Source organism: Pholcus phalangioides, unplaced genomic scaffold (assembly GCF_987345545.1).
Source record: "Pholcus phalangioides strain wild (caught in Gottingen) unplaced genomic scaffold, Ppha-v1.0 ptg000009l_1, whole genome shotgun sequence".
In the NCBI taxonomy this organism is placed as follows: domain Eukaryota; kingdom Metazoa; phylum Arthropoda; class Arachnida; order Araneae; family Pholcidae; genus Pholcus; species Pholcus phalangioides.
This window is the reverse complement of record NW_028301602.1, coordinates 47,720,677-47,747,724: the sequence shown is the minus strand read 5'-3', so window position 1 is coordinate 47,747,724 and position 27,048 is coordinate 47,720,677. Positions and strand designations below refer to the sequence as shown.

General features: G+C 37.6%; 2 protein-coding genes across 3 annotated transcripts in view; one reads left to right on the top strand and one right to left on the bottom strand.

The window, feature by feature from the left end:
• Positions 1–20,297, top strand: part of LOC149083225 (retinaldehyde-binding protein 1-like) — a 29,569-nt gene extending 9,272 nt beyond the window's left edge. Inside the window, exons 2-6 of the mRNA XM_089236423.1 lie at positions 2,844–3,069; positions 9,108–9,344; positions 16,240–16,436; positions 16,634–16,744; positions 17,683–20,297. Of these exons, the coding sequence (XP_089092549.1) occupies positions 2,910–3,069; positions 9,108–9,344; positions 16,240–16,436; positions 16,634–16,744; positions 17,683–17,919 (942 nt within the window). The 5' untranslated portion in view covers positions 2,844–2,909 and the 3' untranslated portion in view covers positions 17,920–20,297. The remainder of the gene's footprint in view (positions 1–2,843; positions 3,070–9,107; positions 9,345–16,239; positions 16,437–16,633; positions 16,745–17,682) is intronic.
• A 2,600-nt stretch (positions 20,298–22,897) lies between these two features.
• The window catches only part of LOC149083224 (sorting nexin-17-like), a 29,789-nt gene continuing 25,638 nt past the window's right edge, over positions 22,898–27,048 (bottom strand). The window contains exons 12-13 of one of the 2 annotated variants that reach the window (XM_089236421.1): positions 24,325–24,375; positions 22,898–23,205 (exon numbers count right to left, since the gene is read on the bottom strand). In XM_089236421.1, coding sequence (XP_089092547.1) covers positions 23,092–23,205; positions 24,325–24,375 — 165 coding nt within the window. In that variant the 3' untranslated portion in view covers positions 22,898–23,091. The remainder of the gene's footprint in view (positions 23,206–24,324; positions 24,376–27,048) is intronic. The other variant, XM_089236422.1, reaches the window with a different exon arrangement.

Genomic DNA, 27,048 nt, shown 5'->3' with positions numbered 1-27,048 from the left:
AAGGGAAAAAGATGGCCAAATCCATTGTTCTGTCACTTTGGTCCCCCCCCCCGAAATGAAAGTGGTCCTCTCCCCCCCCCCCCCGAACGAAATTTCTGGCTACGCCCCTGCTTTAGCTCACCTATAAATTTTTTTTAGAATGGTTTACCATCTTCTGCCTCCGGATTGACTTTAAAGAATACATATTTTGAAAAAAACCTTTTTTTATCAGTTGTTAAAAAAACAGTAAGGTTTAAAAAAAAAAATGTAACGTGTGTCTTAAAACAAATACAAATTACAGGAGTAACATTTATTTATTACGAGGAAAAAGTTTGCAAAAATGACATTTATTTTATTATTATCATATTTGAAATAAAGCGAAAATCCTTCTTGCTATCAAATTTCGGCATAGCTTTTCGAGACTCTGGTTTTTTATGAAGCCTTCTCTATCAGATTTTTTGCACAATGTAGCTGAAGTTTCTGTAACAGTCTTGACCGCCATTTCAACAGCTTGTGTGTGACATGGCATGCGTAGTAAAGGCAGTTCTCTTTCTGTTTTTTGGACAACAAACAGTTGGATGACTTTGTCAGGTATGGATTTCAATATACTGGCGGATCAGATATATATTCTCTTTCTGCCAGTCAATGAGATCGATGTAAGACGATACATGAAATTTTACAATAGGAAGTTGAAACAGTTGGTGTCTATTTTTCTGAATGTGGCGGGCTGCCAGTTCACGGATGTGCGGTTTAGAGTCGGTCAGCATTGCGATCGATGAATTTCCAGGGTGTGCGAAGTAAGTGTTTCTTTCAGAATTACAGGATATATTTTGCCTTTCAGTTCTGTGGGCAAATATCTAGTTGCAACGATGAGTTTGAACAGGTGCTGCGTTCCATCTTTACAGAAAGGGTGAATTTTGATAGCAAACCAAGTTGCAGCGTGAAACTTGACGACATACGTTGCTAGAATTATTAACTTTTCAGAATGAGATTCCATTGAAACGTACAAACGTAGAATTCGATTAAGCATGACGCATTTTGCATGGCGATTTGTTTGCTAAATCCTTAGGAAATATGCTATTTTGAATCCCGATGTGCTGCCGTGAATAAGTAGAAACAAGTGTCGGAAGGGTAATTCGTTCATATGCAGTAGACAGATAATCCACAGCAACGGCTTATCTAACCTTTTTTCAAGCAGACGCAAGGCCATAGCGGAGGGAGGAGGGGGGGGGGGGCTTTCCCCCGAAATGTAAGAATATGCTTAAAAAAGAGAGGAAAAGATGGCCAAATCTATTGTTATATCACGTTTGTCTAACCCCCCCCCCCCGCTCCGAAATGCAAGTAGTCCTCCTCCGAACGAAATTTCTGGAAACGGGCCTGAGCGGACGTATGACACCTTCAGATTTACCAATGTTCACATTAATTCCATCACACCCAACTGTTATCCTTCCCCGTCCGTCGAAGTATAAAGCAGGTATTTGTAGGATTTTGTCATCTACCGCGGCCAATTTCCTTGCTATACGGCGTTTACGGCGAAACTTATTTTTATCAATAATTTCTGAATTGGAAATGTGAAGAATTGCTGACGCAAAAAATAGCAAAAAAATAGCTACCCCAGCCCTGTCTGATACTTCGTATCTATCATACGTTTTTGAAAGTAAAGCGTAGTCTACTCTACTGCACTGTTCGTGGCGGTAGGCATATCGACAGCGGCCGCCGACGTTGAGGCTTGTGAATATGGCTGGAATATATCGTTATTGTCCAATTGACACAAAATTCTTGGTTTTAACCCCCCTTCGCTTACAAGGCATTGGCAAGAAACTCGGATGATCTCTATTTGACGAATGGGCGATAAATATGGTAATCTTGTCTTAACCTAACCACACGTTAGAAAAAGTTGAAGGAAAAATAGTAGAAGAAAAGGAAGAAAAAAAAAACAAATGAAAAGAAAACAGTGTAATGGATACGTACAGATAGAGGTAAGAAAGAGTAGGTGTACGAAGTACATTTTTTTCACCCTCACCCTGCCTGTTCTTTTTTGTTCTTATATGTAGATAGTAAAAGGATACATCATATATGAGTTAAAAATAGTGACTAATGATTGTATAGAAATAAAAAAAAGGTAAAAACAAAAACTTCGCAGGGTTACAACAAAGCCTCGCGATGATGAAGAGAGAGAAAATAAAACTGAGAGAGCTTGTTTGAGTTTATTCTACAGGCGTTTGGATGCAATATTACGTCCTTGATCGTAAAGTGGTTAATAAGTATCTTTCGAGACAGTCCAACCCTTGAAAAGTATCAAGACCTGTATACACTTATGAATGTAACCTTAATTTATCTTGTTTGTTACGGCATGTGATCATATAATCAGAAAGATGAACTCTTTGAAATATGAGAAAATGAAAATGTGAAATGCGTTTGAGAGAGAAAGTTTAAATTATAACTATTTCAACTTCGATTGAAGAAGGCGTTGACAGAAATGCCTCGTTCATTCCGTTGGGGAAAAAACCACATGGTTCATGTGTAAAACACTGGGAGTCCATAATTGAAGTTTGAGAGATTCGAGCTGGATATTGGATCTTTTCTTAAGCTTCTTCAAGACCGAAATCTGTGCGGAGCTTCTGAAAAATGCCCTCCACGTGTATAAATTTTGGAATTATAGTTGCATGTAACCCCGAATTTCTTTCTCATTAAGGGGTTTCAAAAATTTTAAATCCTCCTGTGATTAGAAAAGTTAGAGCCAATAGAATGCTCGTAACAGTTGAGCATTAGAGACGCCATGCTTTGTATCGGCATAATGCTTTTTTGTTTTCTTGTCCATACTTCTCACGAGCAAACGTGTGACTTCTAATTATCTTTAACAGGTAAGACGAACGAAAACGAAGAACAGCCATCAGTTTAGTCTTCAGCAGGTGTCTCAAGTGTGAGCCATGGATCGAGCTGAAACCCTCATACTGGGAGATGCCGTTTATCGACCCTTGATGGACCCATCGCTTTCGGTCGAAGACATCATCAAAGCCGAGGTTGAACTCAACGAGACGCTGGAAGCCAAGAAAACCTGCCTCGAATCGTTGAGGGAGAAACTCAAAAGTAACTAAGTAACTTTCAAAGTTTCTATTATCAATCATAGACCAAGTAGTAGAAAAAATATATTAAGTTGGAAAATTGTATAAAATACTAGGAGGGCTTGTAAATGGTGGAGGGGGAACTGGTAACCACGGGCAGGGTCACAACTAGATACTTTGTTAGCCCGAACAAGCACGCATTTTGGCACCCCCGTTTGATTTAGAAGGAGCAGTTCAAGAGTGAATTCGGTGCTCCCACAAGACCAGCGCACGAGCAGCGTATAAACAAATTCTACTTTTGTAGCAACATTATAGAAATTTTGCGCATCGTGATTGGTCGAAGCTAGTGATGTGCCATTACGTCACTCATAGTCAAATACTTGGCGAAATTCAAATTTGGTGAAGTTGAGCGGTGGTTTTTTTTTTCTATCCTTTTATTTTCTCACGTGGTTTCAAGCGGTTTTTTCGATTCCTCAAATTTCATTGTTTTATTTTATTAATTTCAAAAAGGCTTCAATTATATTATTTAATGTTAATTATATTTAGAGATACGTAAATTTCGCTACAAAAAAAAGTTTTAAAATCAGAAATTTCGCATTTATTCGCAATAAGGAATTCCAAATGAAAAAATTTAACATTCGTTCACAAAACAAAAAAAAAACTGTCGAATAAATAAAAACATAGTTCGAATCAAAAATTTCGCATTTAAAAAAAAATCGGCCATATTACTGGAAAGTGTTGAAGTAATTGATTGAAATCTAACATTATAGTACAGTCGAATTCCGTTATAACGAACTTCAAGAGACCGGAGAAATCTCTTCGCTATAATGAAATTTCGTTATAAAGGAATTCCAGGTTCGAAAAACGAGATTTTCGCTGCAACAGTATTCGTTAAAACGGGATGCGACTGCAATATCTCTACTTTTCCCCTAATTTAACCTCATTTTTTAAATGTTTTTATATCATATTTTTTCGAAATTCCAAAAAGTTGCATATACAGTCCAGTACACGTATAACATAACCCGCATATAGCATAAACCGTGGATATAACATAGGTTGAGTAATCCTTAGAATTTGGCCCCATTCAGAATTGAACGTTTTCGTCTGTTCCTAGTCTTTGCAGGCTGTCTTCCGACCTACAAATTGCCCGGGATTAGTATATGAAGGAAAAGACAAGGTGCTTGCGTGTCAGTGGTGTAGTGAGTGTATGTGTAGAGAAAAATAAATTTTAATGTCAATCCAAGTGGATAATTTACAGCTCTTTGAATTCAGAGCACTCATCACGAGAAATATTTGCTATATTCTGAAGGAACATTTGTCATTAAAGAAAGGGGGAAGGGGAAGTGTAGCTGATGTTGTATTACCCAAAAACCCCCACGGATTATGTCACATAATTGAGAGATGCTAATCAGAGATTTATGTTTACAGAGAACGGTAATTTTTTTTAAATATCGTTCATTCATTAAATAGTACAACAATTATCTGTGGTGGCCGCTGTGGTGGTCGAGTGGTTATAGTGACGGACTCGCGATGCGAGGATCCGGGTTCGAACCCCACAGTGGTGGTCGGCTGAAGTTGGTTTTCTGTGGTTCCCAACTTCAAGGCGCAAATGCGAGCCGATCTCCCCGTTAAAAAGTCTCGCCACAGAGAGCAACAGTCCTACAACGATAAATCATTAAATCATAACACTTCACTCATAGTTTGAAAAAACTGGTGGCAGATGGCAGCACTGCACATAACAAGCATTACAGAGAAACAAAAACTTCACGTCAGGTTTCACTACACGTACACGCACATTCCCGCATGTACCGATTCTTTGGGGGTTAATAGAGTAATAGATTCTATAACATAGATCTCTCATATTATTACTCCTAAATTCGAGTTTTCATAATTTCCTTTATTTGCCTTTTTCGTTGGTGAATTTTTCTGAATGCCCTGCTTAAAAATACACTGTGGATATAACAAACCAAAAGAATGGTCTCAACCGAGAAAATAGTCCGGATACAGTCGAATACCGTTATAGCGAAAATCTCATTTTAACGAATACCATTATAGCGAAAATCTCGTTTTAACGAATACCGTTATAGCGAAAATCTCGTTTTAACGAATACCGTTATAGCGAAAATCTCGTTTTAACGAACACTTTTCTAATCCCTAAATAAGTTTACATAGGAATAATGCTAAGTAACCTGGAATTCCTCTTATACCGAAATTTAGTTTTAACGAAGTGATTCATCCGGTCTCTTGGCATTCGTTATAACGGGATTCGACTGTATAACATACTGCAAAAAAACCCTAGAAAAATAGTCAAAAACGGACTTTTTTGTTCATTTATTTGGGTGATATATATATATATATATATATATATTCACGTTTTCTCACAAAAAGACCTATAAAATTTTTTTTGTTAATAATTTAGCATTGCCAGAATAGTTACATTTCTCATCAACAGATGACAATAAATAAATAAATAGGGGGGACAATAAATAACTTTTTAACTTCAACGCCATCTTTCGACGAAAAATTTTACTATTTTAGCAATAAAATTTTTGACATTTCATCGAGACTGCACCGAGACTGACTTACAGAACATGATTGCACCGATAAGTTGAATAACTTCAGTTCACTTTTACCGAACACTTCGAGGAACTTGGAATCTTCGTCAATTTCATCACAGCTCTTTGCTCTTTTCCACAACTCTTACGAATGATATTATCATGCAGCGTACCTAAGGGGGAATATATATATCTTCGTTGACTCTACTTCATCTTTTTCTAATTCTTGAATCTTTTCATGAAATGAAGCGTCCTAGCTCCATTTGAAATTTTCAACCTATCCGAGAGTTCAATTCTATTCTTTTATTTTTTTCTCCAGTGCATCGAAATATATTAATTTTTATACTTCTCGAATCATCTTCCTGAACTTCATTTTCCCCCACTTTCATCATTTTTCCTTCTTTCGCGTAAGCAAGCGAGAACAATTAATATCTGCCCTAAGTTGACACCCCCCTTTAATATCTAAGAACAATAAACACTGTAACCGTTTTTTCTCCTCCTTTTTCTCGGGAGTACTAGTAAATCAACTTGAGTCACTTAAAATCATCTTATCTCGTTGTTAAGGCTCCCGTAGAGCTCAAACGTTCTGAAGCACCCTTTTCTTGAGCATACTCCGATTCCCTGATAACTTGTTTTTTGTGATCCTCAAGAAGTAGTTTGGAAGTTTTCATCCGTAGAAACTCTTTACTCGATTCTGTGTTTTCTTTAGCAAGTTGATGCGTATGAACTTTCTTCCTTTTTCCGAAATTCCTAACACCCTTTAATCTTGTGCTTAATTCCGATTTTTCTCCCTTTTTATGGGATTATCACATATTTTTTGTCCTCTATTCACTTCCATTACACTGGTTAACAAAAAGAAAATTTTTTTTTGGTGCCTGGGATTTTAGAACAGATTTTAGCTATATTTGGGTTGCTGAATCTAAATATGAAATCAGTTTTTCTCTATTAGCTCTACATTTTTAGATAATTTCACTTATCTATCAATGTTATTTTCTAATCAATTCTTTCAAGTATGAGTGTCGTAAAATTTATACAAGGATTGGTTCTTGTATATTTGACCCATTCTCAGTCTTATTTTTATAACAATTGAATTATAATAATATTTATGAAATAATAATATTATATTATTTTATAAATAAATACTATTATTTTAATCCAATTGTTATAAAAATAAGACTAACGCTATTTCAAGCGGACGGCAGCAATATGTAGGATTTAACTTTCTTATGAACCGTCTGCCGTCCAGTTAGTTCCAGAAAAATCCGATAGATAGAATTACCTATCCTGTATCTGAAGTTACCTTCAAAACTTCAACTGCAGTTGAGATTAGTTTGTGAGTTCGCGCCGTGCAGATAGGTCGATGTTGGTGTCGCTTGAAATGTCTGTTTAGTAAAGAGTTGTTATAAAGTTAACCTATAACGTAGATTGTTGTTTTTGTGTTGTTGAATAGAAATAAAATGAGTTCAAGTAGAAGAAGCTGTGTACATCATCCTGATGTCTTTTGCTACATATGTGGGGAATACACGTTTCCGGAAAACAGAAAATCTGTTAGTGACTTTGTAAAGAGAGCTTATCTTGGATATTTTGGTGTTAGGCTTGGTGATCAGGATAAAACCTGGGCACCGCATCGGGTCTGTAAAACTTGTACAGAGCATTTACAACAGTGGACTACCGGAAAAAGGAAAAGTCTGAAATTCGGCGTACCAATGGTTTGGAGAGAACCCAAAAATCCCTTCGATGACTGTTATTTCTGCCTAGTAAATATTACTGGAATCAATCGAAAGAACCATAACAAGTAGACTTATCCTGATTTAGTCTCTGCAAGGTGCCCGATTTCTCACTCAGAAGAAGTGCCAATTCCAACGTTTCACCAGCTACCAGAGCTCTGTGAGGACGAGTATTGTCCCTCTGATCAGCCTTCTGATACCACTGAAGGTGACAGTGATTATGAGGAGATACCATCAATTCCCCAACGTTTCAACCAAGATAAGCTAAATGAACGCATAAGAGATCTCAACTTGTCGAAAGAAGCTTCTGAAGTACTGGCTTCTAGGTTGAAGGATAAAAATTTACTTGAACCAGAAACCAAAATTACATTTTATCGTACAAGAGAGAAAAATCTGCTACCCTTCTTCTCTCAAGAAGAAAATATTGTATTTTGTCACGATATTAGAGGTCTCCTGGGAAAAATGGGTCTTCCAGAATATTTTCCGGATGATTGGCGCCTATTTATTGACAGTTCTAAGCGAAGTTTGAAATGTGTTCTTCTACATAATGGGAACAAATATGGTTCAATACCAATTGCTCACTCAACAAAAATGAAAGAAGAATACGATACCATAGCTTTGGTTTTGAAGAACATAAAGTATCATGAACATCAATGGGTGATTTGTGTAGACTTAAAAATGGTAAACTTTCTCCTTGGACAGCAAAGTGGCTACACCAAATATCCTTGCTTCTTGTGCCTCTGGGATAGCAGAGACAAAACACATCACTGGGTTAGAAAAGAGTGGCTTAGGAGAGAAAACATGGACATTGGGGAAAAGAATATCATTAATAACCCCTTAGTTGCACGAGAGAAAATCATCTTTCCTCCACTGCATCTTAAACTAGGTCTTATGAAGCAGTTTGTAAAGGCTCTTGATAAGAATGGATCATGCTTTACATATATAGAGGAGAAAATGCCTCAGTTGAGTACGGAAAAAATTAAAGGGCCCACAAATAAGACTGTTCACTAAAATGTTATATCTTAAAAACTCGAGTTGCTAGGCAAAAACTAATACTATATTTGAATTCAGGGCATCAAATTCATATGAAATCACCTCAAAAAACCTTGGCACCAAAACCACTGTTGACCAGTGTTATTTATCACCCCCCGATTATTTAGTCGGCAGCGTCATCTTGACACTGGATCCTACAATTACTTATCTTAGTCAAACTAATCCATTTTTCTAGGCTCCCATTAGACCTAGTAGTTTCTCATGCCAGGACTGTGTGAAGGTGTGTTCCGCATCCTATCTGGGGATTCTGATTTTCGGTTTCCGTAAAGTTTCACAAAACAAAAACATGTTTTCCCTTTAATCCAGCTGCCTACAGTACTTAAATTGGCAAAATTATTGGGGAACAAATATCATTACAACGTTCATTTGATTTGGTTTCCCAATAATATAGTAAGGTTATCAATCCCAACCAGTGTGTCGGCGTATTTCGGGGGTGCCACCCAAGTGCTTCGAAATGTGGCAGGGTTGTCGCGAGGCATTTCAAAGGGTACTAAGGCTACCACGAGCGTAATACCTTGGGAATTCCTGCTGTCGGCCATTGTTCAACCCATACAAACTTTTCGGCACTCCACGACGCTATCTTCTTCCAGGTTAGACATTTTTTTTTTCAAACATGGGTGAAAAAGAATTAGCATTTCCCCATTTTAAAGAGATTTCCATGATGATTACGTCGTAATTGATCGCGTTCAATTTTCAGCCATAGTAATCCCGCGTGTTTTACTCGACAGGTGACGAAGAATTAGAAACCAGATTGGAAGATGCATTCTTGATTCGTTTCCTGAGAACTCGAAAATTCAACGTGGAGAGAGCTTATAGCTTGGTGAAGAACTACTACCGCTTCCGGGCTAAGCACTCGTTCCTGTTTCCGAAACCGTCCGCATTCGAGTCAGTCCTCAGGATGAACATGTTTAATTACCTCACGCATCGCGACAGCCAAGGAAGAGCCGTCCTCGTCATGAAAATCGGTAAAAGCATCCATTTTCTATAACCATCTTCCAATATAATTCATTTTTACTTTGCTTATACAGTATATCTTGCTCATGAATTCAATCCAGCACATTTGATTGGTGGTCTCAGGGTCGGTCTTAGACTAAGTGGTGCCTTGTGCAAAACCAGCAGTCGGCACCCCCGTCCCTCCAGGATGACGTGTCGGACGGGCAATTTATTGTTTACTACTAGTCACTACAGTTCCTAAAAATATGGGAATGATTCATTTTTCTATATTATCAGACTCTTGAGGGAGGAAGTTCTCTCTTCATCAAACCCCCTCTGGATTTGCGCTTACTGTCCACCTTCTTCCTAGTTGACTAAATTACAGAAGTAATTATTGTTTTGATTAATTACTCCAAATTAGGGAAGTTGGCTACATTAATAAAGTTATGCAAAGTTTTTCTTAATCCTCAGAGGTTTAATTATTTCGATTTTCACATGCGATTAATGTCTTTTGACCCCACCAACATAGCTGTATCTAGCTTCCTATAGTCTTGCTCAAAACTGATGGGTATCAACCTCCCCGACTCTTGAAGAAAAGACAACTTCGTGGCCCCCATAAGGGGTGGGCTGACAAAGCTCCAGCCCTGGGGCCCGGGAGGATTTCGATCATTTTTTTGTTTTTTCACGCTATAAATTCATCATAAAAGGGGACCCGTGAAAGTTTGGTCGGGGGCCCCGTAAAAGATCCCAGCCTAGGGACCCTGCTTCAGGATGTGGGGGCCATGGACAACTTACATTGTCGACTTTCGCACAGCCCTAAATGTGATCGGTTCTGAAAAAAAAAGAAAAAGAGATCTATCTATGGGGCATACAAAGCTGAGCCGATTGTAACTTTTTCTTAGAAGAAGAAAAGAAGCTAGCATGTGTGTGTGCGTATTCTCAACACCAACTATAGCAGATCTACTATAATCGTGTTGGTATTCATGTCTTCATGGAAATCGGTATACAGTATGCACTATATGTGTACTGCTCATCCGCTCAAACCATGAATTTTTTTTCTTATTTTTACTTTTCATGTGTTTTTGGCACTGTAATTTTCATTAAAATACCTTTATAAGGATTATTTTCTATTTATCTTATATTAAAGTTGTATCTAACTTTTCTAACTCATTTCGGCACTCGCTATAATTTGGTGCCCTGTGCAATGCACCGGTTGCGCTGCCCTAAGACCGCTACTGGGTAGTCTTTTTTATATGCAGGGTGAAAATTCTGTATAGCGATATTCTACGTTACGATATCATTCTCCGTTCTTGGCACACTTCACATTGATAAATCCTGCATAACCATGCTTTTTTCCTGTACCTTGAGCATCGTTATAAAAGAGGTTCGCTGCATTTGCCTTATGCTAATTAATCTTGAAATATTTGCCGGTTTTCCCCCTCCCCGTTGCATTTGCCGAGAATAATTTCCGCGAATCTTCGATCGGATAGTTTTCAGAGCGTTAAAAAATTGTATCAGTTTCAAAATAAATAAATAAAATGTTTCCTTCTTGCTTGAATTAAAAACATTGTTGATTGAAGTTTGAAAACATTTGAAAGCAGGAAAAAGGAAGCTCCTCAAAAAAAAAAAAAAATTGACCCATGTCAATGTACGTAACATTTAACCTGAAAAAAATAATGTACTATCTTTCCACAAATTCAAACGTAATTTTCATACAAAGGGTGCATACGTAACAGGGCGTATTGCATGGGAAAATCAGATTCTGACCGTAGACGTCGTAGCGAGCGGTTGTGTTTTCCGGTGCTCTGACACTAAAAGTATAGATAGCGTGTTCGAGGGAAATAGTTTCTCTCTCCCTCTTTTAGGAGTCATGGGTGTGCTGAAATGCTGTTTCCTTCACAGCAAGCTGATCCTGGAAAATCCAAAGTGGTTTTATGTGAGGAACGAGCTGAAAAAATTTGATGACGACGAAGATGAGGACAAAATCTTCGACAAACAAAACCAGCTATGGCACACATTGCAGGAGTTCCTGTCGGATCTCAAGCCTGATGCTGCTGAAATCATAGAAAAAAATCTTGATAACAAAACGCACATGCAGGGACGACTCTCTTTTCGGGGATGCCTACCGGAGCATTACGAAGTACAACGACCTGGATAGCGCAGTGCCATAATCAAAACCATCGAGGACATGTTCACTCTGACGAACATATGCCCTCCAGACTCGTGAGAGATCGAGAGAAAAAGAGGCAAGCCATCGAAAGATGGATCCAGGAGGAACCAAGAAAACCTATCTTCTCGCCGGTCCCCTTCCCGCCATTGGGAAACTCGACGCGAATCGAAGATGTCCACTCCTCCATTAGACGCGCCGGCTGACAACAGTGGTGAAGATGTTAGCCAATCAGAGGCGAATCCCAGATGGACCAACGTCACTCATCTCCGATACCATCGCCAGGCCCAAACAGAAGAAGATACCGCACATCTTCATCACAACCAATGACAAATGGAGAGACAGCCAGTGACCTGAAGCAACAGAATGCTACGTGGTAAAAGGCCTCAACCCTGGATCCGCCAATCAGGACGTTCTTATTTCTTTACAGGAAAAAGGCTACCAGGCAATGATGAAGGTTCAATAGGTCCGACGGAGAAGAGACGGTGCCAAGCTGCCCATATGATGGAAGGTTGATATGCCATCAATCCCGAACTCGGCAAAGATACTTCAACTGAAATTACTGGACCATCTTCGAGTGAAGGTGGACAAATTCAGGCAACCGTACTGCGCAAAAACACATCATGTGTTATAGATGCCAGTCCTGTGGGGCATAACTCATCTGGATGCTCTGCTCCCGAGAGATGTGTGAAACGCATCCGCAGCGACGCAACGAAGGACTGTCCGAACCTACGTGGAGTGGACAGGCCGCAGTGTTGTAACTGTAAACAGTTTCATACTCGAACTACAAAAACTGCAGCTTCTCCCCCTACAGTAGGGAATTCCAGAAAACCGAGAAAAATAAGCCAACGACCGCCCAGAGGTCCTCAGAGAAAAATCCAAGAAGTTAGCGGCTGCCCCAACTCCAGTGAAGAAAAAATCCAGTCCTTTCCGAGATGCAGTGCCGTCGACCAAAGCTAGTTAAAGAGTAACTCTTTAATCAGCTTTGCCGTCGACAAACTCAATGATTCCTTCATTCTCTCCGGACACTAGCGTGGACGAGAATCAGGCCGAACAGATGGACGAGTTCGCCATTTCTTTTCAGAACGCCCTCCTGAAGACGATGAAAGGGAAATAAGGGATGAACATGGACTTAAGCAAGCACTGGCAATGCTGCAGAAGAAGATCGCCGAAACGATTACGATGATGCAGAAATCCATCGTCATATTTTTCAAAAAATTCTTTTGTTTGATGTGCTAAGAAATTTCCCACTTGGACAAATTTTGGCCAATTTTTCCCACAAATATGGGAAATTTCCCACGAGTTACTATCACTGCAGCGTAGCAACCAGCCTATCTTGAGTCAGGCATGCTCAGGATAGACAAGCCAATGGCGTTTCGTCATTTGGACTTGGAGCAATTTCTCTTTTTCTTTCAGCTGTTGTCTCAATTGTCGCATTTTACGAGCAAGAATTTGTGTGCGGCGAGCTATTTCAAAAATTTTCCCGGCTTTGACCCTTACATGCATTATACACACACGGAAACTACATCCACTTCCACTACCACTGTAGGTATGGGGCTATTCAATTATTACGTCAGCATCGATGGGGGGGGGTTTCCGATTTGCTGACAGGGGGGTTGGATGATGCTTACGTCATCAATCACCCTTTATGAAAATCTATATATATAAAATTGATTTTCTGTGTGTGTTCTCTATACAAATCTACAATTTTAGATCGATCGTCGCCAAATTTTGCACATATACCAAATGGGACGCGACTTGAAGAATGGGCTACTCTGAAATTTCGTCAGAACAGGGCAAATGCCCCAAATGGGCAAAAAACTGTAGGGCAACGATGGTTTTTGGGCCAGCAATCACTTTCGGAACATTTACTTTGGTTACCGTGGTTTCCTAGCAATGCGTTTCAGACGTGTATATGCCTTTACAATGGTAATGATAAGGATGCCTTTGTAACGATTAGCACCGCAACACCGGTGCCTCTTCTGATCGTAGTTAACTTTTTTTGCTATGCCACTGCATTATCAGTGCTTTCGTGTCATTCACGATTTTTTCCTTGTCAGATGGTCTTCCTATGTTTAGACCGAGTCTAAAAGCAACACGTCATCTACATCTGGAGGCTCGTGTAGGTACATTTGGCAGCGTGACAATTCAGGACAGTGTAATAAGATGTGTTCTATGGTTTCCTCGTTCATCCTGCAGAGAGGGCATGTAGCGTCCATGTTCACAGTGAACTTAGCAAGACGGTGGTTTGTCTCCAGTGAGCGAGTTCGAGCTTTGAAGAAGAGTGTTGATGGAAGAGATCCATCATACGCGCTCTCCCAGGAATAGACTAACTTCCTGCAATAGTAGTTCAATGATGATTTCTTTAGTACTTCTTGCCTCCACAATTCGTGGGCCTTCTTGCGAATCGATGTTTTAATTGCTCGACCTGGTCGCTGGATGCTTTGTAGCACTGGCGTGTGCTACATGTTAATGTTGCCATGTGTATGTATAGTTTATGCCTTCTTTAATCCTCCCAGTAATGAGCTTTTTGAATAGACGTCAGAATCATCATCAGCATCACTTTGAGGGACAGGCAAAGGATGATCCCCATAGAAATCAGTGTTACAATTGCCGATTTTAACTGTAGAAATGCAGAAATTTAGTGGGGTTTTCCGCCACATCAATAATTTTAAAACTTCTACACAATTCTGGATTTTTGAAATATTGAGTTCGCTTAAGGCGCGTATACACTAGCGCGCCGATCATGCAACGCACAACCCCCTGCAGCGGTTCTAATCCGCTCGTGGGTACACAAACTTCTTTTGTGTTCCTTTCTTTCCTTTGTGTTCGTTGAAAAAACCGATTCCAGGTGGGTCCAGTTGAAAACAGCTCAAGAATCGTTCACAACATCGTACAAATTACTGAACAACTATTTGCGAATGCTTTCATTAGATGATCCGCGCGCTAGTGTATACGCGCCTTTAGAGGTATACGAAGTCCAAAAAATTGAATGTAAAGTAATTAGCCGGACTTACGTTTGAGTTGGATATCCATGCAATAACATTGATTTCAACTTTTTATTTATATTCTGTCAAGCATGAAAATTAATGTCTTCGTAATATATTTTAATATTCAACTGCATAAATTCACACACATATAGTTTAGGATGTTTTAAAATTAATTATGGGCCCATAAAGTACATCGAAGAAATTCTACAGCTTTAACTAAGCATTTTAGGGAGCTGAAACAGCCAGGTGGATAACTTGAAGTTGAAGGGGATCTAAATACCTAGCGCCCCTCGAAAAGAAAGGGGGGGGAAATTAATTTCTACGCTTCTTTAAATCTAGATTTGTTTATTTCATGAAGTCACCATATATCAGTTAACTTAGACACGGATTGTTTGTCCCTCAAAGAAATAATGAGATATCACGTGATCCAAAAGCCTCATTGAAGAAAACCCGGTTAGCGGCGGGTATTATAGCTAGTAAGAAATATTCTTAATGGCATCTTACTCGGTGCGCCAAATACTAGAAAAATCTTTCGCTTGTTTGTAGGCAACTAAACTAACATTCTCCATAATGATAAATCCCTTACACACAGAGCCACTTCAGTGATCCTTAACGGCCGTATTCACCAACACAGTTTCAACTGCAATCGCAGGTGGAAGGATTGAAGATCGAAACGGATTGGTTAAATTAAGGATTTTAACCAATCCGTGTCGATCGCTGATCGTTTAACCCGCGATCGCAGTTGAAACTGTGTTGGTGAATACGGCCGTAAATGTTTCACGGATGCTTCAAGTGCTCTTGAATTATGCAACGCATCACTCAAGTGATCCGTAATTATGCCAGGAATCACTTAAGTAATCTGGGAATGTTCCACGGATAACTTGAGTGATGTAGAACCGCACTGGGGCAAGCTTAAGTACTCTAAAATTGTGCCACGTCCATCAAGGGATCTCTAAATGTGCCACGGATAGTTCTGGAACTCTCGCGGGTTATTTAAGCGATCTGTAAAAAAATGTGCCGCTTAGTTCATTTTTACAAAATTGGATTTAAGGGGGCAAGCCACATCACATAACCTTCAGGGCCACATTTGGTCCGCGGGTCAAGGGTTTACCATGTATGGCTTAAAGGGTGGGTCGCAATGAATTTCTTAAAGAGAAATTTTGAGTTCTTACTCTTCAAATAGCATTGAAATTAACAGAAATCGACTATAATAACATATAAAGGTATTTTCTTTCGAAATTTTAATTTTTTTAAATGTTTTTAGTTTAAAAAATATTTTTTTTCTCCTCTGGGGGTTACACGACCAACTAAAAAAGAAAAAAAAATCCCATATTTTCCAAGTGCAATGTTCGCTGAGATATTCGAATTCGAAAAACGGAGGAAAGTTCGGAAAAAAACAGCGTTAAATGAGGGTAAAACGGTTTAGCGCATTTATATATATATAATACTGTCCCCCCCCCTAACTTTTCTCCGATTTTCGAATTCGAATATCTCATCGAATATTGCACTTAGACGCCATGGACTTCATTTTTTTGGCGTCAAGAGATTCAGGGCAACAACTTTCTAATCGAGATTTGGGGAACACAGGGGACTGTATAAAAAAGATAATTTTTTATTTTAATAACTACACAACCTCTAGCAACATGAATGATATACCTTTTTTAAAATAACGTTAAAAAGCTAAACAACTTATTGGCGAAATGGAATTGCTTCCAGCTAAACAAACGTCAATGATGCGCTCCTTGGGAATTTCATTTGCGTTCATTTCAGGTTTGTGGTACCCGGACCGATGCAGCTTTAAAGAGTTCATAGCAACCGGCAACATGATCAGCGAATTTGTAATCGAAAATGAAGTCACTCAAGTTAACGGCTTCGTCGGCATATGGGATTTCAAGGACTACGGTTTTCAGCACTTCTCCAATTCGTGCACTCCAAGGCTGATGTGGCTTCTGTGTAATTTGATGCAGGTCAGTGACACCTTACATTGCAGCCATAAGAATATTCATTCATTGCTTTAGTGTGTGTAACAAAAATTCCATTTCCTTTTCAGCTCTGATTGAATTTATTCGTCGAAACATTAAATATAAATATATAATCTGATTTAGCATTATAAATTTGTTTTTGAGAAGGTGAATGAAAAATAATTTTGTTTTTAACGTCGCAGGATAGTTTCCCCGGTAGATTCAAGGTAGCTTACTGCGTCAACTGCCCTCCACTGGCCGACACAGTGTGGAAACTTTTCAAGCCTTTGATACGAGAGAAATACAGGAAAAGAGTAAGTGAACTATGGACACACACACAAAAAATCTTCCTCCGTTTATAAGCACGAACGAGACGATATTCATAAGACAAGAAACTCGAGTTTGAGCGCTCTTTGCGTATGATCAGCCCTAGCTAGTCAGTTTAATTCGAAGGGGAACAGTAAAAAATTACTACTAAATTATGCCTATAAAAATATAACAGCGTGATATATATCGTGTTTTTTTTTCTCCCCCCCCCCCTCACAACGTAACCAAGGCCGCAGTGAAGGGGGGGGGGTCTGGTCCCCCCGAAATGTGAGAAAATGACCGAAAAAAGGAAAAAGATGGCCAAATATTTGCTATTACTAGTCTCCCCCCCCCCCTCAACGAAATTTCTGGCTAGGGCCTGCCATCAACCCTCTCAGCGGCAATCACAAGATATCTCGCCTTCCGGGCCGGCGCACTCAGTTCTCTCCAGCATGGCCCAACCCCTAGGGGTGATGTGCTTATATCCCACATGGGACAGAGCCTAGGTGATGTCTGGCACAGCAGAGTCAGCTTTTGTTCAAGGCATTTTACAGAAGGTTTAGTTATTTCCACTGTGCCAGTTATGCGGATCAGTGAATTTTACAAAACGGAAAGTATTAAATGCTAGTTTTCAACACAGAAGAATAAAATTTAGTCTGAAGTGATTCAATCATTTCAGAATTCATTTCTATCACCGTATCGCGCGCTCCGATATATTGTTGTACCGACTGAACCTCATTTCGCTCATTGCAGTACTTTTGGCAGTAAATTCTTTTTACGATTACATTTTTCTTTTATTTTGCGAGGAGGTGGGGGAATTCCTTTTAAATGCCAACCGAGACAAGAAATAGTCGGGGGGAAATAATGAATAAAGAACAGCACTAATCCCACAATAAGCTTTTCAGGCGAAACAGAACTAATTATCGATTTGCTTTTCGTCTTTCAGATCATGGTGTTTGGTAACGACTGGTCTCTGTTACACCAGCATATTCATCCTTCGATATTGCCCAGAGAATACGGAGGAGAACTCGAGGAGTCCGACTGTACGGAAATTGTGAACAAAGTTCTTGGAAGAGAGCACATGTACGAATACAACAAAAAATTTGGATACACATCAGCACGCAACGACGGCAGTGGTTGCATCCGAACTAATATCGAGTCCCCCGAAGTATGTTGCGCCTGAACGTCATTCGAATTATGTACCTACACTTTTTTATAAAATGAGCCAATGGACTCGGATAAATTTGAGAACAAACGCGAAACTCGGGACGGATCGGTTGTTAGCAACTGTTCATGGAAACCGGTTCAATTGTATACAACGGAGGCTTACGTCCGAGAAATTATAAACGCGGTTTTTTTATGTCTAGTTGGTCATTCTACATCAGGGGTTTTAACCAATGGGTCGCGAACAAAACTTGGGTAGCAGGTGCTCCAGCGATGGGTCGTACGACTCCGCTTACAATCCGGTTATAAATTCATTTGTTGCACAATTGATTTCGTCGCACAATTAGGGCGTCTGAACGATTTCTACAGCGTGGGCGGGAATCTAAACATTTTTTGGGACCTTTTGATCCAGAATTTTATACACAGCACTTTTGGGAAGTCGGCGTCCAAAATGGCATACGTTATTACAACAGAATGAGTAATTGTGGAACGTTATTGTATCAAGGATTGAAGTATTAATAGGGATGGGATTCCCAGTCGGTATGTAACGGCACTTTAGAGCAGTGGTTCTCAATCTTTGGAAGACAGCAGTCCGGTTGATTTCTCTTTATGAGCACATAAAACACGAACATTATCCAAAATTGAGACAAGATGAAAATTTAGAATTAGAAAATTTGGTATTAACAACATAATTTCAGAATCAATGAAAATTCTTTATTTGTGAATGAAATAATTTTGGAATTAGTGAAAGCTTTCAATATAATTTGGAGCTCCCCCATTTTCAATATGGGGCCCCGTTGACCCAACTGTTAGGATACCATAGATCGGTTTCATTAGTTTTGAAAACCAAACATAGGCGGAGATAGACTTGGAAGTCTGGGGGGGGGGGCACGATGATGATGTCAATCCATATATACATTAGATCAGTCAACTCCACCTTTAACGATGGGGGGGGGGGGGCAATGCCCCCCCGTATCTTCGCCCATGAAACTAAACATATATAGTGTTAATCAGAAATATTTAATAAGAATTTTAAAATTAAAAACAGACAGATGGGCCACAAAGTTGATAATTTTTGTTGATTTTGGGTCGCTGCTGAAAAGAGTTACAAATCCTTGATCTATGCATTATATTCTTGTTTTTCGGCAGATTTTTTTAAAACTACACAAGATGTTTTGCATAGTTTTGTTAAGTACCCCTTCCATGTATATTTCATTTGATAATTTTTTTGTCAAGCCACAGTCATTCTCTGCACACGAGGGCTAATTAGGCCGGGACCTACAATTTATTGCAGATTATGAATGGCAGCCTTTTTTATACTCACCAAGCACTAACCCCTTGGTGTGGGACTCCCTGCAGTAGCAATCTTTTTCTGTGGTCATGACGGCGTATCTGTTGTACCTGTGTCAGGAAAGTTTTTGACAAGGATGAACCAGGTATCGAACTTGCAACACCTTTAAACACTCTCTGGTACTTTAGGCGAGTATCTTATCGACCTAGGCTACCGCACCTAAAACATATATTTAATTTTCTATGACAGCTGAAGCTATCAACTTATGAACAAAGAACAAGAAAATAAAGGGGCGGGGGGGGGGGGGAATTCTACCAATTGCATTGAAACAAAGTTGGCACAGTGTCTTTTTCATACAAAATTAAACCTGTTCAATCTGACTTAGGGGTCATTCAAGTATTACGTCAGCATTGAGGGGGGAGGGGTTTCGGATTTGCTGACAAGGGAAGAGGGGGATTTGAAGGTTGCTTACGTCATCAACCACCCCTTTCTGAAGATATGAAATATTCCAAGCTGCTGACAGGGGGGGGGGGGGGTCAAAAATAGCTGAAAATCTGCTTACGTAATACTTCAATGGTCTCTTAGAGTTCATGATAATATCGACAAAGAAATAAAATACAGATTTTCACAGCTGAGAAATAAGGTTCACATTAGATTAAAGTAAATACAGCATGATTAACATTAAAAGCATACAAAGAACATATCAAGCTTATGGAGCCTAATGTAGCACCATAAGCCTCCATGACTCCAAGCATTGGGTTCATCACCACGTGTGGAGAAAAGAATAATGCAATTCATAGCTCCATGATCTTCAATAAACGAAACATGCCAGCATTTAGTCTGGGAACTTCGTTTCAGCAAGTTCACTAAGTGTACCTACCAAACCAAACATTACACAGCAATGGATTTAACTCAATTCCTTTCTTCCCACTCTTCAAGTTTTTTCCTCTCAATTCCTACTCAACAAGTTTAAGTGAAGTTCACTATGTAACGATGTATTTAAAATGATATTTATACTTATACGCACACATGTATATTAACACATTTATTCTGGTGAAGTGTAAATGAAATACAATGTTTTGATATTTTAATAAATTTTCCTTTTCAATGAATGTATATGTGTATTGTGATTATGAAGATTGTTTGATAAAAGTCACAAAAAATGTGCAGTAAACAAATTCTCATTGATATTAAAAGTTGAGAAAACTGAAATGAAGGAATATAATGTCATTTTATTAATCATAAAAACATTTTTGATTTAAGTTATTTTAAAATTCTACTTAATTTTAGCAGTTTAGGCAGCAGAAAAAGAACTGCACTCAAACCAGATGGAACTTTCAAAAAAGAATTACATTATAAAATTTTTTTTGTTCCAAGTAAAAAAAAAACAACCAAATCTTCTGGAATTCCAAATTTAGTGGAATTCTAAAAACAGTTGCAGCAAATTTGTTTAAAATTTGGTTGGGATATTCAATGAATGTATATACATACATACATATATATACATGACAAAAAATAATTGTATACCAAATAGTTCGAATATGGAATGACACAAAAATTCAATACATTTGTCTCATTACTACACAATTGTGGAAAATCAACATAATATATAGTTTTACATTACATGAAAAATGCATATATAAAAAAACAACACAACATAACGAGTAAGATCATGGGGCTCATTCAACAGACTGCATGGCAGTAGAGATACAATTTCCATATAATCTCTAGAAGTAAATGGGGGAATCAAACCGACCTGAAGAAAACATTAATGAAACTGGGGATATTTCACTGGAATTAAGTAAGTTTATGATGAATACATAATAAGTCATTTAGAGAATGCCTCTCAATGATGAAATAAATGAACTCGATAAGATTTCTGTACGATTAGGACAACTTGATGTCCTTTATGCTTTAACTTAGAAGATGCCTCATAACATTTAATTGTCATTGATTTGATGTCATTCAGAGTCTAGATCTAGAAACAATCAATTGACTAAAAATTAATAATTTAAATTATTTAGGACATATTACTGTGAACATAATCACTTCCCTCTTATAACACTTCTATAAATGGTTAACCATATTATTTGGTGCTTGATAAATTTTACAGCAGTTGAGATATTTAAAAATAGAACATATGCACCCTAACAAGTAAGTGAACATGCAAAAAGGTGTTTCTAGTACCTTCAAACATGTTCACATAATTATAGTGAGAAAGAGATCAATCCACATGGTCCAAATACGCTCATCTCTCATAGTATATAGATCAGTGTTTCCCAACCTTTTGAAGTACGCGACATCCTTGGCAATAACATTAAAAATTGGGACACTCTTCCTTGAAAACAGAATGCAGTTTACTACAACAAAAATCACTAAGTAAAAATACATCAGTACAGTTTTGTTCTATTAATCATTAAAGCAAACTTGTGATTGATGCTTAGAGAACAAGTACTTGAAATCTGGATTTACAGTTGGCAACAAAACACGTAAATTGTCCTCAAGGTCTTGCAGTCTATTTCTTGGCAGATGACAGCACTACACATAACAAGCATTACACAGAAACAAACGTCACGTTAGGTTGACAACACATGCACACGCATTCCAGCATGTACTAATTCATTAGAAATTCCATAGAAGAATGTGTACGAGGTGCATGTACGGTTAAGTAGTGTAGTAGTCCAATTTTGCTTTGTATTTTATTGTCTCCATAGCAGAGGAGGCTTGCTCACATAGATATGAAAAGAGCAAAAGTGCATTAATTGGTGGTAAGGTAATCTTCTTACCTTAGAGATAGTGTGCGCTGAACAAGGCTGTACATGGATAGCCAGACCTAACTCAGGCCAAAGCCCACATTGCTGACACTGCCACCAGATGGCGACTTATATAATAAGTCTGTCGTGCGTGAGAGTAATTAATTTGAGTTAATTAAGACCTTAAGTTGACTAATATTTTTTACTTATCTCCATAATGTCTCGCTGCACCTCTTAGCCAATATCGTGGCACTCTAGGGTGCCAGGGCACGCTGGTTGGGAAACATTGATATATATAGTTATTTACCTTCAAATATATAGCACAATTGACATTAATCTTCAACACTCCCCACATACCTATATCTTAGCACCACATTAGAGCTCTTAAAAGCATTTTTCCACATGAATATGGGGCAACGGAAATGAAAATTTTAGTACAATAATGCAGTTAACACATCCGTTGACTCCCAAATACTGACACAAATCTTTTCTTCAAAATAACAAAAACAGTGAATTCAATAAAAATTAATAATAACTTTTCAGTCAATATATTATCATTGTCATACATATAGCATCTTTCCTTTATTTTTAATTAGTTTAACTAATGTTCAATCAACTATACTATGTCAGTAGTGATGTTTAAATATGGAACATGCACAAAAAATATAAGAGGGGAATTGATTAGTGAAAACCCAGAGATGAAAACCCTTCTAATAATAATAAAAAAGACTTGTAACCATAGCAAAATAACGTTTTACATTAATTGCCACAGAACAAATTGCTTTAAGTAAAAAAATAATATTAAAAGTTAAAAATGGTTAGAGGAGGAAAAGAAACAAAACATATATTTTTTGATAGGCAAGAAGTATGAACAATAATTGATATAGACATCTCATACTTATGTTTTATTGCCCCCCCCCCCAACATGCAATTTTTTCCATTTGGAAGATTAAAATGACAAATTTCTTATTTTATAAAGAATAAAAGAGTTCATATTAGATTAACGAATTTCAAGCGCATCAAAACTGCCCCTGATTTAGTTAAAACCTGGACTCAACAAAGAATCTCCCCCCCCCCACTAAAAAACAATAATATATATGAGAAAACTAATTGTTTTATATAAAAATTTTTGTAGGGAAAATACATTTCAGAGATCATCATCCCCAATGCCATCAAAGGCATCATTTTCAACAAGCTCTTTCAATGATGCTGAATGGCTATTTCTGACTGCCTGCCTGGTAGAAACAGCAGATAATTTGTCCTGTAAATGAAAAAAATAGAGTAAATTCTAAGGTGTAATAAACTCGTGTGGAATGGCATTAGATAGCCCCTATTTCCATGAGACATTGACAGTTACATAAATTACAAAACATTGTTTTTATTCTTAAATCCAATAACAAAAGCAAATAAGATATTCGTTATTTCTGTTACATGGGAAGAAACTTGCTATTAAAAGATTTAATTTATCATCAGTACCTTGAAAGTTCTCTAAGTCAAGTCTGTAAGCAATAACTGTGCATACTCAGGAATAGAAAGTTTAATGACTCTTTCAGTTTACACATTAAGATTCTAACAACAAAATCAAAATTTGCATTAAAGTGAACAAAATGATATAGAACATAATTGAAGAAATAAAACTCTTTTAACTCAGAAAAATACTAGAATAAAACCATGGCTAGCTTTTTCCTTCAGATAATCTTGTCACTGATGTGAATAACGAGTTCTCTTGCTCTAATCTGAAGAAATACAAAGCCTTTTTCTCATGATTCTTCTGCATTGTTCCTATGTTAATTTATCTGAAGGATTTGAGAAATGTTTGTTAAAATGAGATTTTCGCTATTACAGTATTCGTTAAAACGGGATTTGACGGTATATATATTACTTGAATTTCTTTTTCTGGAAAGGTTAGAATGAAAATGCATATTTTTAAAAATTAATTGCAAAAAATAATTTTTTTAGAGCTATTAGATAGTCTATAGATGTGATAGAGCCTATATAGTGTACCAGCTATAGATGTAAAAACATTTTTTCTAAAAAAAAAACAAGACAATTACTTCCTTTCATTCATTTAGATTTCATCAGTGATGACACAAATCATGAATGTTAATATAGTTAATCATAACTATCATATATAGCATGTGCAGATAGTGTACCGCTGTGAATTATATATTCAGGAAAAATTACATTTATTTTTTTAGCATTTGCTTACATTTGTGTTTAGTGACTTCAGTATAACTGGATGTATTTTATATATGGTTTTAATTATAAAACTTTCAAAAACGTTATTTTTAACACTTGAAGTTAATGAAAAAGCTCTTACTGAATTCCAATCATCAAGTATTAAAAATATTTGCAATGAATTTTCGAAATTATGTCTTACTGAAATTTTCCGCATCTGACTTCTATGGTGAAAACTAGACTCTTCTTTCTGCTAGAATAAAACAACAATTAGTTAATAGCAGTTTCTGCTTGTGACACAAACTTGGGGGAAAAAAAACATCAAACTCTCAAATAAAAAATAACTTATTTTCAAGTAAAGGAAATTTTGTTATACCTTGAGCATAGTACCTTGAAACATTTGAAATGGTTTTGATAATATTGCATTCTAGCAGATGTGTTTGGAATGTGAGATAATAAATACATAACCTGAACAAATGGATGTTGAATCAGCTTTTTTGTCTGTAACTGTCGCTGAGATCTTGCAAATAGGCACATTTTAGTAACAATATTGTGTGCTAATTTTTGCTCTGTGTTTCTTCTCAATATTGCAAGTTTAGCAAACTAAATTTAGTAATTTTTATTTATGCAGTCCCCTGATGAATCATACCACGTGCTATATCATACCAAACACGGTGAATAAAGTCATTGATGTTTTCCACAAATGGTGGAACATTGTGTACCTTGGAACATGATAAAACTTGAAAGTTTTATCAAGTATTCATTTTATTATTTCTTTAGTGTAATGACATTAGAATACTCAACTTACACTTTTTTAAATTTTAAACACACACACACACACAATCAGACAAAATAAAAAAACACAGAGAACATCAAAACACAAAACTGTACAATATAGAAAAAAAAAAAAATACACTTTATTATGTGACTTATAGGGATTCTGCAATCTTCCCATCAGGTCTAGATGAGAAGTTGTTACAATGCAACAGTATTGGCTACTACAGTATTTTAGTTGGTTAATATAATATTGCGCTGGTAAATCTTATCTGAGTAAATTCAGGCGTAAATAGTGAGAGAGATCACAGTAAGTTTTTTTTATAATTTTTTTTAAACAGTAAATGAATCTCACTGTATTATATCTGTTATATCTGCATAATTTAAGTTTTTATAATCGGCAGAATGTCTTTTATGGAATTAGTAACATTAATTGTATTTTTAATGCTACGGAAATAGTTCATTATTTTTGGAGCTGTATAGGAGTAGGTTTTTTAAAAAGTTTTTTAGTTTTTGGGACATGATATATTTTTATATGTATAGTTGAATTTCTATATTTTGGTTTTTTATCAACCAATTATTATTTATAAATGTAAATTTTAAAATTCTGTACATTTAATTTTGCCTAAGTGATAATATTTTAAACTCTGTTTTTGTTTTTAAATACAATTTAATTTAAAATCTTAGTTTCATATTTCTTTCCTACAAAAACTTCACTTACCCCCCCCCCCCTTTACTTCTATCCATGAAAAAACAAAGTTTACAGTGTTGGATACGTCCAACAAAAACTCTTTCCAAGTGAATAATTTCCTTAGGAAGGAAAGGTGAGAAAATGTTTTATTACCCCCCAGTGCGTCAGATATAGCAAATGCTGATAGATATAGCATAAAAAGATATAGCATCTCAGAGATGTTGTATTTCTGAGGCATTGATTTGAAAACATTTAATTTTAATTTCTACAAGCATATTATAGAATAATTATATATTCTCTATTATTGTTACTTTTGTGTGTATATATTAATAATCATATTTGAGTCATGATTTATATGTTTTCATTTAAACATACACTCGTGTGCAAAATTAAGAGAATTTGCACATTGTGTTTATTTTTACAAAAAGTACTGAACCAAAGGTACTAATAATGCCACAGAAGAAGTATGCAAATATTCAGTATCAAATATGTAAGCGTATCTGTGCATGTGGGCAGAGCTGTGATCACGGAAGGGATGATAAGAGCAGGAGGCGTTTTTCCCGATTCATGTGCTCGTACTCCTCAGCGACATTCTCTGTGTTTCTTGCAAGAGTTTGGTAAATTTTATAAGCTTTCAGGTAAAATGAGTAGCAACAAACGTATGGATGATGGAATGAGATGGAGAATCGTCTGTAGATTGGAGGCAGGGCACTCACAAGTGCAGGTGACTGCAGAGCTCGATGTTACGCCTGGTGTTGTCTGCAATTTATGGAAACAGTTTCAGGACACTGGATCCATATTGAGAAATCCATATGGACAAGGTCGTCGAAGAACCACAAAAACCAATGAGGATCATTATTTGGCACTTTCAGTGCGGTGCTACAGGACTGCTACAGCATTACAGCTCTCACGTGAGCTGCATGCTGCCACTGGAACTCAAGTTTCACAGTCTACTGTTGCCCGAAGGCCTCATGAGAGAGGGCTTTTATGCCAGAAGACCCACTAAGTTTGCGTCCCGCTAACTGCAGCACATAAGAGAGTGCGCGTTTAGAATGGTGCAGATATCAGCCTTGTGCCAGACTTCAGTGGAACACAGTGCTCTTCACAGATGAGTCGAGATTCAGCCTGGACACTGATTCTTGACATACACTCATCTGGAGAGAGCCTGGTACTCGATACCATACCTCCCACATCAGGGAAATGGACCACTATGGTGGTGGAGCTATCATGGTCTAGGCAGGCATCAGGGGCATAGCCAGAAATTTCGTTCGGGGGGGGGGGGGAACCACTTTCATTTCGGGAGGGGACCAAAGTGACAGAACAATGGATTTGGCCATCTTTTTCCCTTTTTTCTGTCATTTTCTCACATTTCGGGGGGGGGGGGACCAGACCCCCAAGTCCCCCCCCCCCGCTACGCCCTTGGCAGGCATCATGTTGGATGGCCGCACTTCCCTCTATGTG